The sequence below is a fragment of the Limanda limanda genome, chromosome 3 (assembly GCF_963576545.1).
Source record: "Limanda limanda chromosome 3, fLimLim1.1, whole genome shotgun sequence".
In the NCBI taxonomy this organism is placed as follows: Eukaryota; Metazoa; Chordata; class Actinopteri; order Pleuronectiformes; family Pleuronectidae; genus Limanda; species Limanda limanda.
The window spans coordinates 19,270,789-19,290,623 of record NC_083638.1 but is presented as its reverse complement, the minus strand read 5'-3'; the positions used below and the strand labels follow the sequence as shown (position 1 = coordinate 19,290,623).

General features: G+C 40.9%; 1 protein-coding gene across 1 annotated transcript in view; it reads right to left on the bottom strand.

Moving 5' to 3' along the window:
- LOC132998374 (CUB and sushi domain-containing protein 1-like) overlaps window positions 1-19,835 on the bottom strand; it is a 297,197-nt gene that overhangs the window by 165,744 nt on the left and 111,618 nt on the right. The window contains exons 5-6 of the mRNA XM_061067984.1: window positions 12,838-12,950; window positions 11,719-11,796 (exon numbers count right to left, since the gene is read on the bottom strand). Coding sequence (XP_060923967.1) covers window positions 11,719-11,796; window positions 12,838-12,950 — 191 coding nt within the window. The remainder of the gene's footprint in view (window positions 1-11,718; window positions 11,797-12,837; window positions 12,951-19,835) is intronic.

The window sequence follows — 19,835 nt, the reverse complement described above, 5'->3', positions numbered from 1 at the left end:
AAGAGTTGTCTGTGCCAACCAGATATGCCTCCGAGCTACCATGGCAGATGACATAGCTGCACCAATGTCCCTTGTTAACTGGGAATGAGTGACCAGGGCAGAGTCTATCAGGCTCATGGTGTCCTGGTCCTCTGGGTTGGCTGTTCTCCTAAGAGCTGCCAATAAAATGGCGAGTGCATTGCCCGAGCGGGCTGCTCGTGTGGCTGCATTATAAGTCCGAGACACCAGTCGGTCTGACTTATCACACTCTTTCAGGGGACAGCGTGGATTGGTGGTTACCCGCTCTGGACCCAGAGATGTTAAGGCTGCCATCTCCCGCTCAACTGGAGGCATATCCCCCATACCTGTTTCAGGAGCATACTGATTCTTAGTCAGTCTCCGGCAACCTGCATTGAACTGAGGTGCCCCACTTGGGATGTTCCATGCTTTCCTGAGCATGTGCAAATAGTCACCAGCCACAGGTACAGTAACTGATTGCTGGGTCTGAGTGATGCCGGCCCAAATCCCATCCATTGGAGCAGGAGCCTCAGTTGGAACATTGAGCCCCACAATTTTTGCCGCACTTGAAACCCTTGAGATGACGTCCATGGGTGAAGGCTCACTTTCACCCATGTTGCTGAGGTTGGACGCCCCCTCACATTGTGTGGATTTAGGCTGTTTTAGCCCAGCAGCACCCTCAGACTGCCCATCACTTTCAAAAAGGGAATTTTGAGCATAGAGAGAGAGAATGTCAGGGTGAACCACATTCTCCTCCTGATAGGAGGGTAACCTGTCCGGGGAGGAGTGCCCATGCCTCGATGCCCTAGCTGTTGTGGCCGGGTACTGGGCCTCAACTCTACCCAACCTGTCTGACAGACTACGTATGGCCGCTAGGATTTGCAGCTGAGTGTCATCATGCTGACCAGCTGGGTTCTGTGAAGGTTTTGGAGCCTGTGTCTCGCTTGAGTCCCGCCTGCGAACAGGGGTGTGCTCATGCCCACGTTTTCGGGGGGCTTTCCTTGAGGTGTGTCCCCTTTCATTTAGTTTGGCTGGTAGAGGCTGCACGGCCCCAGCACGAACAGACTGCTCCACCCATCTGGCTCTTTTAACACGCTCCTCCACAGGCAGTTCCACTGCTGCCACACAGGGGTTCTCAATATCATCCATTAAATGTGCCATGCCCAAACAAGTCGGGCATTCACGGTGGCCATCTCGGGGATCCATGATACCCCGGCAATAATGGCACAAATGTGAGGACATTTCTGTGTTACTTTTGTGATTTAAGAATAAATATATAAACAATAGCGCCCAGCAGCTACGGATAGCTGGTAAAGGGGATCTTATAAACAGGCTAATCACAGCTGGCCAATATCACATAAAACGAAGGAAGGGGTGAAATAACTAATTCACCTGAAAATGCCCACTGTATGCCTGCAATGGCAGAAAACAAGGGGGGTGGGGGGGTGGAGAGAGAACAACATCCCAGCCACTGCGAACAGGGCTTTAAGGGAAACAAAATAGCACCTACAAAGGGTGATAACCAATAACCAACTGTATTTTATACAGGGAACACAGGCAAACAATCCCACCTGCTGCGCACAGAGGTGAAAAGGGGGGTTACCGGGTGAGGAGGGGGGGGGGCACCCCCGATCCAAATCAGTTTTAAGGGATAGATTATTTATTGATTAAGCTTCCCAACTTTTCAACTCACTCCTGTAAGAGAACAAACTCTGTATGGACACAAACAGCACGAGATAAACAATACTTACCCAAAGCTGTGAACATGAGTAGTTAGTGCCAGGTGCAGCTAATTAAGCTGCCTGAAACAAAGAGCAGAGCTTAACACATGCAGTGTAGCCCTCTGCCTCACTTTTAGAGAAGGGGAAAACCACAAACAATCCTCAGGGACACAAGGCGCCTGCACAAAAGTGTCGGATTGATAAAAGTGGAGTCCCAAAATATCTTACTTACCTGTCGGTCTCGGATGAGGCGAGTGAAGAAAAGAGGAGGCGGCCGCGCTCACCGGGGAGCTTTATGGGCGGTGAGCCCAGCCCCCTTAAGGTCACTCACGTGACATTGTTGATATTTGGTCTCGAGGATAGGGAGATGAGGACATCATTCGTGTTAAGACCGTGGTGACGGTCTGAGGGAGGTCGAAATAGATCTTTGAGCATCTTTTTTTTTTTTTTTTCGCAGCACATTGGATCTTTTATCGCAGGAAAAGCCATTTGACAATCGTTTCATTCTATTCGAGTCCAAACCGGATAGTAGGGCCACTCAGTTTTTTAAATAAACACAAAGATGCTTACATTACGACACAGTCAATAGTTCCACAGAGTAGTTCTTGCTTAAGTAAAAGATCACAGTATTGCAGAGGATTTTTTAAGTTGAATAGATTTTGAGAGCTATAGTTATTTATAAAGAACAAACTATTGTACATTAAACCTACGCAATGATGCATCTCTATAAATGATACTCAGAGAGCACACACCTCTGCAGAGGCCCAACACTCCCCTTAAAATCCATCCAGCAGTTCACTTACTATCCCACTTTTTTTTTAATCAAGAATATCTTTTAAGGAGGAGAACAGAAATTCCTTGAAAGTTCCTTGAGTTTGGTGGTAAAATGTCCTATAGTTTTTGAGTAACACTGCTAAATAACAGACAAAGAAACAGATGAAAACATAACCTCCTGGTGAAGAACATTTAAACCCAGATATATAAAAAACATTATGCATTCTCACACAATTTGACTTTGCAAAATGTTGATTAATACTTTTAATCAGCATCTATTGCAAACATGTTCAGAATTATTGTGCAAAACGAAATGAAAATTAATTAAAACCTTTAAAAAGTCATCGGGAAGAGATATAATAATTTGCATAAAATTAAAACGGTGAAACAACTGTTGTGGTGGAAATAAAAACAAACACCCGCTTAGGGATTTAGTTGGAGAAGCCACTTTTCAGCCTCCCATTCCCTCCTGTTTCTCTTCTCTCTGCATGATCTGCACTGTTCCTTAAAAAAGCTCAAAAGCTTTGTAATAAAAAAAGAAAGAAAATGATTCCATCCAGCTCATATTCTGGATCCTGCATTGGTTTCATACTTGGTTGTGACTGGAAGCCTCTGCTGCATGCCTGAGACATAATGTAAATGTAAATGAGAAGAGAAAATGACATGAACCGGTCTACACTCGGTCTGTCATAATGGAAATCTGTGGGTGAATAATGATGGTTAGCAAAGGAAAATTACGAAAAGGGAATGGAGTGAGCGGATAAATATACAAGAAAGAAAATGAGAAAATAAATAAATAATAACTTTAAGATAATAAAATAAACAAAATCCAGGAGGCTTATAGAATCCGACCTAGAGAGAGAGAAAAAATCAGACTGATTTACACTTCTCTTTCTTCCTGTCCATCTCTCGCTCCTCTCTTCCCTGTCTGCTTCTCCTCTCTCTCATTCCATCCCCTTTTGTTCTGTCCTCCCCTGCTTGCTCTCAAAGCTTTTCCTCTCTCACATGCATTAGCTGCAATTTACAAAGACAAGCCGAAGTTTTGTGCATCCTGGCATAAAAGATGGATGAGTGATTTGCCGCGTTTGTGTGACGGTGTTCTGTGTGTGCTGAGGGTTTGTGAGTGACTACACACACACACACACACACTGAAGACATGTTTGTGTGAGATGTGATGCAAACAGAACCAGCTGTCTTTCTGCTTTGCTGTGTTTTTGATGTTCTGTCCAAAAATCAGCACACAATCACGTTGTAAAACACACTTTCTCTGTAGCGCGCTCTCATCCCCTTTCTTTCTAACTCGTGTTCAAATGATTTTCATTGGCATCAAACATAAAGGTTCGAATTGGCTGAAACAAATCCAGCTCATGCAAACAACATGAAATTGTTCAAGAAAAAGAGCTGCCAAATATCCCTGCTGGGCTGATGTCAAAAATCCTAAAGCCGACTTAATCCCATATTTGCACTTAAAAGACCATTCAACATTTAAACACAAGCTTATGATGCAAACACGTCATTTCCATATCATCAAAGTGTTCCCAGCAAACCTTTCATCTCCAAAAAGTCAACTTTTTTTTAGGAATCGGTAAAAAGTGATTCATTTTCTTGCTGGTGCTTGTTTCTGATATCTGTAATGGAGTCCACTCCACATCAGTCACCCTGAGGATAGAGTTTCGACTCACCCCAAAGAGAAAGTAAAGACTATTCAACATGGGAATGAAGAGGGAGGTGATGTCTCGGTCATAGCAATGGAAAGTGACTGAGTTCAATAAATCAACTAGTGGAATTTTGTCTGAATCTTTCTGTGGTTGCATTTTCTCTCCAGCCGTTTCCAGACATGACCTCCAGGTAAAATCCGGAGAATTGGCTACGGAGTTTACCCGCAGTCTGTCTTCCACACATGCCCAGCACAGCGGGAGGTTCTCTGCACAGACGCATTAACAACTGCATCAAATCCTACGCGTTATTCAGGCCAGAGCTGGAGCAGCTGACTGCAGCAGACAGAGGCAGGAAGTGATGTATTATATGTTTACATCAGCCCGACACCGTCATCAGCTCTTATCACCACAAACTCTCCTGACATCTTTGTTTCTCTCCTGTGTCAACGCTTTCTTTTCCTTTTTGCATCTGTGGCTGTTAAAAGCGTCATCAACCCCCCCCCCCCCCCCCCCCCCCCACTCGCTCTCAGTTAATCCAGCGGGGGATCCCCTGCTGTGTTCACACATCTACTTCTCCTGGATAAAAAACAGAAGTATAAAGTCTGCAGAAACTATGGAGCGTCTCACTCGGACAGTTGCCTTCGTACATCCACCTCCTCCGGAGTCCAGTGCAAGTCTGAAAGCATCTTCTGTGTCTGTGGGACTTTTCTCCAGGTTCAACCGTTTCCTCCCACAGTCCAAAGACATGCAGTGTATGTGAATATCTGGCATTTGTCTGAATGGTAACAGTCAGCGGTCCCTCCCGGGTCAAATGACTCTGCAGTGATTTGGCAGAGCAGGTGAGAGAGTGCCTCAGCTTTTGCTGCCCTTGTGTTGTTGAACATGACTTATCGAAAAAAAAAAAAACTGAATGATGAGCTCTTCTCCTGGCAATGGAAGAAGAGTCCATTGCACAATTTTTTTAAGTTTTTCCCATGTTTGAAAAAATCTGCTTACATCAGCTAATTTTGTCGCATGTCGACGACCCGACCTCTGGCCCACTCTCTGCTGGGATTGGCTACAGCTCCCCCAGTGATCCTCAAAATGATGGATGGGTCTTCTCTTGTTGCATTGAAAGATATAAGTACTGATCAGCCATAAAAGAAGAACGAGAAGATGATCTACATTCTACAGTATAAATGCTTCAATCCCTATTTACCTGCTAATAACCTGAGGCTGGTCATACGTCGTTGGATTTTTCAACATGTCGTGAGCAAATCAAAACATGTAGTGTGCAAAATGACATGGAGATCTAATAGAACCCTCTGGGAGTAATTGGGAAAAAATAGCTTCTGCGTGAAATTGAAATGGTGAAACAACTGTTGTGGAGAAAATGAAACCCGGCACGTGCAGAGAATTACTGAAGAGTGCTCCTGTAACACCTAATGCACTTTGAAATTACACTGTCAGCTTGGCTTTACTTTAACTACATGTTTATCATTAAGGTGATTGTTTGCAATGATGCTGGAGTGGATTGCCTGATGTAAGGAGGTGTGTTGGTCTCGTGTTGTGCTCACACTGTTTTAAACACGAGGGGAGAAGAACATTAGAAACACATCACAATGAAACACAGTGTAGTTAACACCACCGCTGCTCCACCTCAGCCGTCTGCAACATGAGATGCTGCGCAAGCTTTATTGCACCACTAATAATTTTTAATAGTGTATTTTTTTAAGGAATAAACAGAACATTACATATTAATTATATTATCTGTCGTTAACTTGTAACAGTACCACAGGAATGTATCAGTTTGTAAAGTTTGGTGTCTCTTTTTAAATCGTCATATGGAAATTTCAATGTTTATCTGTTTTGTTTGATTAATGGACCAACTCTGTGCATTTGTTTGTTTAAAATGATTGCATGAATACAGCATGAAATAAGAAATGTGTCTATTAATAATTCAGCATATTAAAGTTGAGAAAAATAGAATCAAGTAAAAACAGCCCAGCTAGTAGTTTACTTACTCTGCTTAAGTAAGGAGAACTCGTTTGATATCGAATTGAGTGTTGGTAATTCCTTTTTCAAACTTCTGTCCCACAACTTCATAGTTCTACAGTAACTATATAATCCAGTTGTCTTTAGCATTAGCAGTTGTAAAAATTAAACATAATATATCCCAACATTCACAGGCATGGATAAATTATCAAAAATGGATTTTCAATTGTGGGAAAACAATGTTTTCCTTTTCTTAGTTTACAAACTGTAGTTCTTAAACAGTGTGTTTGGCAGTATAGAACTAGTATTGTCATCATTGCTGCATCATTGATGCTGAGCTGGTTACCCAGAAGGCTAACAAAATTACATTTGAAGAGTTTTACATTAAAAGGGTTATAAGTTTATCTCATTTAACCGTGCAATAGTCATTTCAATCAAGTTTACTGTATATGTTATCACCGCAAAATTTGTATTTATCAGTCTACATAGATGCAGACATATGCAAGTGTTGAATGGATACAACTTTAATAAAGTATTAAAAACAAGGTGAATCTCATGTAACAGTGATATATGGGTTATTTACTTTATGTGTGGTTGCAGGTTTGTTTTGTGTCTTCCCTTCTGTTAGTTTTGTTTTGGTTCTTGTAAGAGACTGTTGTTGAAGTTCCCAAGAGAAGGAGTTACAAACCACTGGCTCAGGGAATTGGAGGAAAGTGGTAAACCGCTGGCTTAGAGAGCAACGTGAAGACGGATAAACACAGAAGACATTTGCATTTAGAATGCAAAGCCACGTGGCACAGAAGTTTAGTTTTTATAACAGTGGACAGATTAGCCATTAAAAAAACGAAACTGTGGTCAATGAGACAATGAAAGAAAAGGTGGGAGGAAAGATGCAGAGGCACAGAGAGCGTAGGGGAGTGTGTTTGTTTGCTTGTGTGTGTGTGTGTGTGAGTGCAGACGTGTGTAATCAGCTGATGTGTGTTTCAGGTAAGAGCTTTTGAGGTGCTCTTCAGATGCATGCTGGATGAGGAGAGAAAAGTGTGGAGTGCAGTGTGTTGACATGCTCTGTTCCGCTCTCCTCTGCTCTTCGCGTCACCTTTTATCCACTCCTTCCTCTCTCTCTCTCTCTCTCTCTCTCTCTCTCTCTCTCTCTCTCTCTCTCTCTCTCTCTCTCTATCTCTCTCTCTCTCTCTCTCTCTCTCTCTCTCTCTCTCTCTCTCTCTCTCTCTCTCTCTCTCTCTCTCTCTCTCTCTCTCTCTCTCCCCTCCCACTTCTCAAACGGGTCAACCAAGCCGAGAGCCGAAGTCCACAGCCGCGTATCCCTGCCTCGTTCTGCTGAACCCACAAGACTCTCCGCATGAACAAGAAAACGGCTTGAGGCTGAGCCAGGTCCATGCGTGATGTGATGAAACACATTATATCAAATTATACTGATGGTATGGCGGACTGCATCACCGTGAGGTTTCCCCCCGAAAACTATTTAGCCGTGCTACTGAACCGTCTTGTAATTTGAACTTTCAAGTGGTGGGATCACTTTCGTTTAAGGGGAGCGCGGCGTCGCACCACCTTTGCTCGGCGGTCCTGAAGAAAACACTGATTATAAATCACACTTTCACAATGATGATTCATTGTAGTTCCTGGTCGTTGTCTTGGGAGGAAAACTCCTTAATCACAATCTTTCAGCCTCTCTGTAATTATGTCACATCCTCAGCGGTAAGCTAATGTTATTGCTGAGAGAGGGAAACTACCAAAAGATGGGTTTATACTATTTGAACCACTTAACATTTACGTTATATATTTCTTATCTGTATTTGAATGGAACGTGATGTTTTTGGCCTGTATACATTATGTATACATCTGTCTTCAGTATCACGTACTGCAGGATTTAATCAATAGTCAATTTAAAAAGTATTCATAAACAGACTCAAACTGAATTAAACTTATTCTCATGTGTGTCTGTCTATTAGTCTGTGCTTTGATATAGGCTGGAGGCTGTTGCAGATAGTCCTTTAGATTATGATTCATAAGCACACCATTCTCCAGACAGGTAAAACTCATTATCATAAGTCTCCCCTTCTCTGTAATGATTGTATATTACATAAAGACTGCACATGCTCTGCCATACAGCTATAATATCACCATTGGGAGTCATACAGTGCACAGAAATGATGCTAAGAGACTGATTTGGGGCTAAAAGTGGACGATGGCTTTGCTTTTCTTTAATGTGTTAATGATCCTGGTTCACGTCCTGATGGCCTCACTGTACTGTATTAGAATAATCTCCCTGAACCCTCGATCCAGAGCCCCCATTTACTCAGTTTTGGTCACCAAAAAAATGTCTGGCATGTTTTTAATGAGCATTGGTCCCGTGGTGAGAGAGTAAATTTCTCATTTAGGTCCGGAGTTTAAAGAGATTAAGGGATCCCTGGACAACACGGTTAACAGTCATTATCATCATTCTTTAGCTCTACATAATGATTACAGATAACACAGCTAGTTCTGTACAGTGCAGCACTAATTTTACAAGGGGGATCTGCACTTTTGAGAGTCTTTAAGCCCATGTTCAAAAACCACTGGTGATTATTGTATTTAAACATCATGATAAAATGCGGGGCCCCTGAGGCAAAGGTGTAATACAAGTCATAATTGACCGACTGCAGAAGGCTTTACCTCTTGCAGAGTTAGGCTCAGCTTTTCTTTTAAGCTCATTTACAGTCAGTCCCAAAAGTGTAAGACTCTTGGAGACCCCAGATCCTACTGTAATGTTTATGGTACAACCATAAAAAAATCACATTGCTAAGGATGTAACATCATTTATCTTTGAAACATTTACATGTCAGCCTGAGACCCTCGCAGTTGGTTACTCCACAAAGAGATGTTTTTGTTTGCTGGCCCTTCTCATAACGAGCAAATGCAATCGATTTGGACTCCGCAGGCCATCTTAAAGGTAATTCTCCCATGTGGAAACCATTTTGTATATGAATGTGTTTGTGCTCATGTGTAAATCTTACTGCGTGCATGGGAATGGTAAGCAGGTGGAAGCCAAGAAAGAGTGTGTGTGGGATCTGAACTCTTCACCAAGCTCCTCTTCCTCCTCACATGTTCATGCATACTCTCAAACATACACAATGCAAATATACTAATTTAAATTTGAAATGCAAGGACAAGTGAAGAGGCACACAGGCACTCTGGAATTCTTTTTTCCCAACATACACACACACACACACAGAAACACCACACTAATGTTAATTGCACCGGTACACGCTTGGCTGAGCGTGTAAATCGGCAGAATTATTGATGAGGGTTTTATTATGAAATGCTAGGAATGGATGAGGTATGAGCTGGAGCTTCTGTGATAATTAAAAAGCTCCTTCAGATGATCCCAAAGCTGATCCAGAATAATTTCCAAGCTTCAGAGACATATGTCAGCCAGAGATATTTATCGTGTTTATCATTACATTCATTGTTTTATTGCCTTGTAGTCAATGTGGTGTTTAAGTACAATTGGATTCCCATTAGCTGCCACTGAGGTGAGAAACATTTTTCCTGAGGTCCAGATAAAAACACTCACAACTCCCATATGGATCACCTGATAAAATACTACACACACACAGAAAATCCTCTGCAGCTCACGATTTGACTTGAGGAGCTTCTCTGCCACAGTTTCCCTTCTAAACTTGACTGATGCGTTCTAATCCCTGTAGCTAGAGAGAGATGATTCACCGCATTTTAAGTTATGACAAAGCTGAAGCTGAGTAAATACTCAAATGTGTAAACAAAGCCACTAGAGGTTTCTTTTAATTGCATAATTCCCAGATAAACCATGGAAACTGACACCTTTTGTGCACATTACTTGAAAGCAGTACAACAAACTAATGGTGTGTTCTTTATTAATCATCTTGAGACATTTGCTGAAAAACCGTTAGAATTAATTGTGTTATTTTTGACCATGAAACGTGAGACACTTCTCTTCAGAGATCACTATAACTGTCACTGTGACTTCACATCTCAGTGCTGTACAACAGTTTGATTTCAAATAAATTATGTGTTTATGTGTTACTTAAAACCACCCAATGTAATTTGAAATCTTTTTGCTGTCCTACCAAAGACGCATAATTTCCGACTACACCTTCAATACAAATAAAATGAACATATACTGGCACTTACATGTAGAGTCAGCTAAATTAAAATAAATATAATGTAATTAAGGTAATCAGACAATGCTGTTTAGACAACAGTGTCATTGTCAGACTATCGTCTGTTTTGCCTATCGATGGAGCTAATGAAAGTTACAAGTTGTTGCTGAAATCTTTTTGACCATTAACAGCACATTAACTTCGGATGAAAACGTATATAATGATTATACTTGTGTCATGCTTAGTATTCTAATGTGAAAAGTACTAGAAGTGTCTTTCATTATGTCAAATTCTGCATGGAGAAACACATTACAGCACATGGTAATAAAATCCCATTGAACTGACAGGTGGGACACTTGTGTGTGGTCTGTTTGATATGGGAACATTAATCAAGTCATGAGCTGAACATGTAATAAGGTGACAGGAGAGTAAATGGTGCACAGATATAAATTAAAGAAATACATAAACCTTATTAAACCATTGATCATCATTGATATTCATAATGGATTGGCGATTCCTTTCTACTTGTTCCCTTTATGTCTCAGAGATGAGCTGCCAGTGGTTTAATCATTAGCGTCTCCACCTGATGGAGTCTCGTACTGGAATCTTGGCTGCACCTCCAAAAGGAATGAATGAGATGCAGTGGGCACGTTTCCAGCTCTGGCCAACGAGAGTCACCACGCCAAACCCCCAGACACCACTTAGCTTTTGAAAGTGTGGAAAGTTAAAACATAATAAACAGCTGAAATGGGTAATACAAAAGACTTATCCAGTGGGAAGCCCCAGCGACAGCCAGCAGAAAGTGAGTCAGTGTACTGCAGTGGGTCTATTATGGGCTGTAGTCAGATTCTCATCTGCACACGAGTACAGGGTGGTGCACTGTGTGTGTGGAGAAATTAGATTTCAAGCTTATTGCAAAGTTAAAATGACATAAGCTATCACAATAGACACATGCTATTCCCTACTTTCTACATTCAGACATGATGGCTGCTCATGGGGTTGACACAGTGACATGATTACGGAGCAGAAGATCCCAGGCGGCGCTGGTCAGTCCAGTTTCCAAATGAACAACAGCACAGTGTCTGAGGGGAGCCCAGACTTTAAACAACACTTCTCTGAGTCTTAACTAAAAATACACTTTATGAGCTTCACAGCGTGTGCGTTATTAGGTTTTCCACATTCTTGAGTGAAGAAAAACAACTTGAGTTGACACTGTGACACGAGCGTTCATGCGATGAAATAGTACATTTTGCTTCCCTGCTCTTTTTGCTTGACTTGCTTATTGAGAAGTTACTGCAAAAAGATCCATGCCGTGGCTTTGTGAGTTGGTTTGCGTTATGAACGTATTTGTGAAAGCAGGTTAGATGTTGACTCCTAGACAAACAAAAGTGTATTTTAAGAGTATATTTTTTTAAAAGTGATGTCTAAATGACAAACTAACAGCAGCAGTTTACTTACAGACAGCGTTTTTGTGACTGGAGTCTTTGCTGGGCATCATCTTCACCCCTCTGGACTTCAGCTCTATTGCTTTCTTCACTGCAAAAAGAAAAATAAAGTCATTTAATTTTAATACATCATTAGACCTTGTTCACTGTACACCTTTTTCCTTAAGCGCTTGTTATTATTTTCAGAGTTTCAATCCAGCTTCACACTCCCCCTCTAACAAACCAAGACAAATGCAACGGTGGCAGAGGAAATTAGAACAGGGAACAGTAGAACCGACTGAAAGACAGAAGTGGGGGCAATATGAAAGAGGAGGAGAAGAAGGGAGCAGCATTGAAATTCATCCCATCTCTTTAAACCAATGTAGCAACATTGCAGAGAATAACAGAACAAGCTGTGCTACAGCCGAACTACATTTTCAATGTGAAACTTCCACTGTGACTTGGCATAAAAAACACATTTCTCTCTTTCTCAAGAGTGACACAGACGAGTCGAGACAACAGAGTCAGCATTTGGGTTGAATGAAAAACAATATGGAGACAGACGGCGGCTGAGAGCCACAGATACAGACAGTCGTGTTTTCTGTGTTGGAAGCAGCCAATTAAATCTGGGCCGCCACGTGGAATCTAATATGCACCTTAATATACCAATCAAACCATACTACCAGTCAATTATAGACAGGAGAGGACACGCAAGTCCAGTCAGGTGATTTCAGACGTCCGTTCCAAATAAATGCGAATCATAATTACAGCAAATGCCGATCGTGTGGTTGGGCATGGGTGCTTGCATCCACCTGCACATTCAACCTATAAATACGATCGGATATTTAGTCAGATCTGATGTTCTTTTTATCATTATTTGTATTCCTTTATTTATCCTGTACTTGGTATGACCCAAATCCCCCCCCCCTATGTGGATCAATAAAAGCTTTTATGTCTTTTCAGTTTCTGTTTTTTTGTGTTTAGATATATCTGTGATGGCCTCCAAAAGGAAGACAACCTCTGTGTTGCTTTTCCCATCACACACACACACACACACACACACACACACACACACACACACACACACACACACACAGGTTCACACAAACACTAGTATTCACACTATAGGTGTTAAAGTGTTAATAATAAATACCTTGGTACTGTGCACTGAATCCTTTTCTTCTATGGTTGCTGTCTGAGGTGAAATGCATCCGAAGCCAGTTCTTGTTTGATATCACTGGTGAAGGCAGAGTCGTACCCGTCGACCTGGAAGCAAGCAAATAAATACAAAACATGTAATGAGATTCACATTTTACACAAATCTGCAGTGTTACAGCATTTCCACAGAGAGTTTGGTTTGACCAACTTTTTGCTCCATAGTCTACTTATTCTATTCTATGGAGAATACAGCAGAGAAACACAAGGCAAATGGGAAAGAGAAGGTGACGCAACAAAAGTCAAGTTGTTGTTATTGAAAATCCACAGTCTCCATGTTTACAATAAGACGGGAATGTGTGTGTATTTATTCTGTATGGCCCACACTGGTCATCAATATTACGCTGAAGGGATATTAAAGCTCCTCCAGAATTGGAGGTAGAGTATGTACACTTAGTTGGTTGATGGAAGAAGAGCTTTGAATATGGTATTTTTTATTTAATGTTGAAAAAACAAAGTCTCCAACGAAAATGCAGTTGTTGTGGGGAAAATGCTTAAAAGAATTGCTGCCGAGTAATTAGGGATTGCAGCTTTATGGATGACCACCCTCTCTTGGAAAAAAAATTTGAGAAATTATGTGTCACATTTAATTGTAAGTGCAGTATGTCATACAATGCACAGCGCAGAAATTAGACTGTGATTCATATGACTTCATCTCAGGGCCTGTACACTGTAAAAGATATCAAGATGTCAGGCAGACATTTCTAGAGGATGATTTTGATGTCACTCTGCTTTGTCTGGCTGTTATTTACAGAGGTTTTAGTTGAAAGGCAATTTTTTCCACATGTGGATGTGGGAAATAAATGAAGGATATTATCCCCCTGCATAATGATTACACCTGACCAAAGGCAGGTTTTAGCTAGTTGTACTCGATAATGTTTATCGCTTGTGCCAAACTGTGTTGAGTTAAAGGAAAAGTCAGCAAATCTTTGCTGACTTTTTCTTTTACTTGTCTATGTTTCAAATTGTTAGGTTTCCTAAGACATCATCATGTTTGGGGATTTTTTAAATGTATGATTGTATGAATCTGGACTCAGAATACAATGAGTGACTGAAGCAAGCTGCGTTTTAAATATATTAATACCTAGTGTGCCGAATGCTTTTAACCTGCCTGTTTGGATTTGGCTGATTGCCAAGCCTGTGGTAATGATGGTTGCAGCTTTCCTTCTTAAAGTAGTCTGCTACAGAGCACTGGTTGCCTGTTATTTCAAAGTATGTCCATATTGAATGTATCGTTGGCCAAATCGCGCTTAATTCAACACTACACTTTCTTGGGCCTTTAAAAATACACATGCCAAGTGTAAGGCCGATTGAGAAGAATGGATCTCGATATATTCGTTATATCTAGAGATTTCGGGAAAAAGAGTGCAAAGAAAATAATCAAAACAAAGCATTGGAGGATAAGGAGAAGAGAGACGTGGTAAAGCAGTAGAGGTGTTAGGAATTAGAGATAAAAAAAAAAGACAGACACATTCCAATATTCAAAAACTGTTTCTAAAGCATCACCACTGAGACAATGAGTTGTCTCACATCTCTTGCATTTCGTTACCAAAAGCAACCAAAGCAGTGGTAAAAAAAATATATCTATATACTTTATTAACAAAAAATAAATGATGTCAGAAACTGCCTGGAAGCCAATGTTCTAAGATCCTCCCTGGAGCAAGGAGAGGAGTGGAACTGCCCTTTAATAATGCCTCAGGTATACTGGGAAGATTGAGACCCACAGCGAGGGAGGGAAAACGCCGATAAGGAAAAAGGGCAGAAACAAAATATGAGCGGCGGTATAAAATATGAAGCAAGCTTGTTAGAGGACCTTATTGAGTGCTTATTATAGGAGACACAAAGTTCTGCCTCTTTGAATACAGTTGGGAAAGATATCAAATCTAATCAAAAAGAAGAGAGTGAACGAGACAGCTTGTGAAAATCAGAGCGAAAGAAAATGAAAAATGTCAGATGAGACAAAAGCTCTGACAATGTCCCTGCCCAAAGGCACTCTAACTCTACAGTACGCACAGGGAGTCGACTACAGTAGAGCGATATGTTATCTCTCAACGAGGCAACCAGTGGTCTGTCTCAGTTAGTGTGGTTAAATATAAAAGTGTGCTAGTCTGACTTGACAACATGACATATGAGAGATAAAGCCAGAGCAAAAACTACATGAGTTTTTATTTTATTTTTTTAAGGCGCTGTATAATTTATACATTTTCCACCCTGACATACAACAGACAGGTCATACGGTGGACCACATCCGGTAATAAATGGTGTTGGGAGTTGTTTCAGACACAGTTAATGTTCTGCACTTCACCTATATGACCTCAGTTTGTAGTGGGGCGAGTGAAATTGATGTTGCGACTCCTACAGGCTCCAGCAAAGCATCATATCATTGGATTTTAAGACCAGTAATTCTGTTCTAGACTTCCGTGCACTTTTCTCCTGATTGCATTGGCACGAGTGTGATTCGATCTCAGCCATATTCGTTGACCCCGCTCAATATGTCTAGCAACAATAAGAATGTGAATATAATGAAACAGATGAAACAGTTATTTAAGAGGTTGTCACTGGACTTTGCAGTTTTTGTCTCTCACTGAAATCAGTCCAATAAAACTGGAAGGCAATAAAGTAAATCAAATAATTAAAAAATGAATACATTTCTATTATGAAGTCAAGGACAGTGCACTAACATTGGTAGAATCAGTTCAGAATTGTGTCTATAGATAAATGACAACGCATTCATATTGTAGATATAATCTCAAATCATATTACAATACAGTCAGAGCAAATGTAAAGTATTCAATAATTCATATTTGCATTTATGGATGTTTAACTAAATCAGATAAATAATGTCATGTGCATAAGAGAGCTAAAAGGAAGGGAAATACGAAAAGAGAGAGATGGACTAAAAAAAAAATCAGTGAGATATGCTGCACCTCCTCCATTATTCATAGTGACTGGTCAGCTGCCTGACATCTGAATGAGGGCGAGACAAGGGGTCAGAGGAGGAGGACAGAGGGATGAGACTGAACTTTAAGGAAGGAGGGTGAAGGAAGAAGTAGAAAACAAAAAAAAGAGAAGAGATTGGCAAAAGGTTTGAAAGAAGTTTAGCAGGTGAGAAGGAAACTGGCTGCAGCACAGAGGTTAGACAGAGACAGAGAATATGAGGAGAGGGGAGACGGATACTGAGGGACGGAGAACAGGCACAAACAGGGGCTGATGGGTGAAGACCACAGGAAAGGAGGCGAGGACAAAAAATATGCTAAACTGAATGGGGAGGGAGACAGTGTAACCACACCAGTCGTGAGGAGTCGCGGAAGTAAGAAAAGGTGATAAAAAGAGGTGAAGTGTCGATGAGGTGAGACATTACAGATATCAGATTGCAGAGGATGGAGATAAATGAGAGAGCGAGTGAAGCTGGCAAGAGAGTTATGGGAGAAAGGAGAAGAGGGGATAGAGAAGGGGGGAGTCGCACATGAGAAAAGAATGGATGAAGATAAAAGAAAGACTAACGTAGCGTGGGGGAGACAGAGAGGAAAGGATGGAGGACTAAAAAAAGAGAGAGAAGAAGAGATGAGAGGAAAAGAGAGGAGCTGATAAACAAACCCAGGAGGAGTAGACAATACAAGAAAAACAGGAGGAACAAAGAGAAGGAGAGACTTATTTCTGTGCTTACTTTAGCACTTTCTCTATTATTAGACCACACACTCTTTGGTGATCCATTAACATCACAACACAGACGTAACTTTCTACTGTCTGGGCACCGTTGTCTTGGCCTCTGTCCTCCCTATTGGCTGCTCATATTGCTGGCAATACATTATTTTAAGTTTATTCTACGGATGCAGTTATTGCAGGTCCCTGTGGATGCAAGCATCCGCAAGACGACAAAAAGAGACTGTAAAAAGAAATGATTGGATGCGAGTCAAAAAAAGTTGGAAAGTACATTATTCACGACAGATAGCTGTTTATTCCAAGTGCTTAGTGCAAAACCCTGGTACACTGGTACTTTTAATCTCATAACACACCCACACACTCACAATGAAACACACTCACAATGAAACACACACACACACACACACAGCCAGTAAACATAATTTAAAATGTAAATGTAATAACAGGACAAGAGAGGCATTTCAAAGAGAAGAAAGGAGACTAGGAGAGGGATGGTGACTACAAAAAGGGGAAGCAGGGAATAAAGGTAAAGGGGAGGAGTACAAGAAAGAAAGGGACCGCGAAGGGAAGAGTGAAATGAGATGTAACAGAGGAGCATTAGAGGAGAGCAAATACAACCCCCCCATAAAAAATGAGTCTGAGCCTGTTTTTGGCAGGTGTCACTGCTTCCTTGGTGGCAGGTACTGAGGTATCGTCCAAAGATAGCGCAGGCCTAATGTAATACTCTTTGGATTGGCAGACAAGACCCCATGATTCAGCCAAGGGGCTGCAGGATGTGTTCAAATGATTAAGGAATTACAAAGCTAAATCTTTCTGAGAAAAACTACCAAGGACAAGATGCTCGTAAAGAAATTCTGGCTGAGGGTTAAACCTCACCCCGACTTATGCGGAGCAATGTGGACTCGGGCTGGATCATGGGTAGTAGATCAAATTGAGGTTATCTCAGCAGGGATGGAGATTTGTTAATTTTGTCTAAATGTTTCAGTGTTTTATGAGATGCTCATGGTTGTATACCTCGATGTTCTCTGTGTGAGATGCAGTTGGGGTTTGGGGTGTCAGGGCCAACAAGGTCCTTCAAACATAGCAGTGATCTTCCTTTGCCTTGCCTTCGCGTTTGTATTAAACCATCAGAAGTTACATTAGCATGGCATTTCTGCTGTTTGCAGATGATGTTGTCCTGCTGGGTTCATCACGCTCTCATGCTTGATGCATGACAATGAGCAGCTGCCTCATGGAGAAACATTCAGGAGTTCTACTAACAAATTTAATCCCAAAGCCAAACTTGTCCACCGGCGATAGGTGATAGACAAAAGTGAGATTGTATTTGTTGTTGGGTTAAATGAGAAGAGTTTGTCTCATGTGTTGGTTTATTTCATTCTTGGTGTTTCCCAACAGTGTGGTTAGTAATCACCAAGCATTAGAGCAACCAAGCAAGAAAAGAGTGAGGGAGTGAGGAGGTAAGAGGATTTACATCTCCTATCTGATTTGACTGTGACTTGAACTGGAAGCAGAAGGTGAACGAGTTTCTCACAAAGTTGACATCTATAGATTCAATGTGCAGCATGAATAAATGGACTTTGTCCTGTTTAGATGACTAGACAATAACATGGGCAAGCCAATAGAAAATGAGCGATTGAATGGGCATTACTTCACTACTGTTTCTATCACAGCCAGTAAAATAATAAAAAATCCAACACTGTGTGTGCCTGCATGCGTCTTTCTGTTTATGATAGAGAGAGACATGAGAATCTGAGAGAAAGATGATTAAAAGAGAAAAGGAAACAAGGGAATATTTATGAATAAAAGTCAGTACAATATAATATAATGTAAACGGAGGAAAGAGTTATTATCCCTTGCAGGTGTTATAGATTAAGGTGTGAGTCCCATTTAGTGAAGATTAACTTCATCACATTGTGTTGTGAGCCCTTTGGTCAAAAACTAGAAAAAAATGAAAATTACAGCCTTTGATTTAATTGGACGTCTGTAAAAAATAAGAGGGAATAAAGAATTCAGAGATTCCATCAAACTCTTTGTATCACCATAACAATAATCTATTGCTTCTTACAAATCTCTGAATACCAGCGTGACGGTTTGGCAAATTCTTGAGTTTTCCGCACCAGCAACTATAGGTTAAAATCCATGTGAATAATGTTGTGAGCAATAAAGAATAAAATATGATTAATTGCTGGTGGTTGTGCTATTTAGATATAATGGCCTTTGGCAGTGTAAGAATTCATTCAGTTGAAGAAAATGACAGTACGCTGCTGTTCCTCCAGCATTTCAATTTGTCTTGGGTTTTGAAAGACTCGAGCTCGAGGAGGAGAGGAGCAGGGAAAGGGGGAAGGGGAAGATGGAGAAGAAGTGGAAGGGACAGCCAGAGGGCCTGTTGAGATATACAGGACAGAAGAGAGAGGAAGACTGAGGAAGGGGAGAAGGGCAGAGGTTAAGAAGAGTTCAGAAAAGAGAGTGGTTTAAGAGTAGAGGATGCCTTTATGTATCGTTATGAATCTAAACACTTCATTTTAGTTATAAAAATATTTTTTTTGGAAGATTACTGCCGTCAGCTTAGATACAGCAGCATTGGGAAAAATCTATTTAAGAGAAGCTGTTTCTGTGTTCATTATATGCATATGGCTAAATAAATATGGCTTCAAGAACAGTGCAAAGTTGCAACAGAACGTCCACAGGTATTGGTGAATTCCTTTTTTATCAGTAAGACTTTATCCAATCACATAAAGATGGTGTATTGTAGGTGTAGCTGAGGTTATACAGTACATTGGTATTGAATTAATTATAATTGCACAACCGTTTAAGGAGGCTCTCACACCGACAGTCCAAAGTCATCGCCTTGTAAATACAGTCAGGGTCTTTAACCGTTGACCTTGAAGCATGTCCGCAATTAATAACAATTACCAGTTGACTGGACACATTTGGTGTTCTGAAATCCAGTATTCATATATGTTCAAGAAATCCAGGTCATTGGTCAACGTTTTCATTTGATTATACAGCAAAATTAACTCGAATTATATATCCACAGATGTGAAGGTAGTTCACATATGTCGAGTTTCATTATGCATCACAACAATATTGATTAAAGTACAGAAGGTGTTTCCTCTATACAAACCAAACTCTGCTGCTGGGACAAATAATCTGCTCTACATTTCTGAATTTAGTTTACAAATCACAAAGAATCTGCATCTCCATATTGATTCATGTGAAATATGAGCAGCAATGAAATTGACTGATGACCTCTTCAACTGTATACACAGAAAC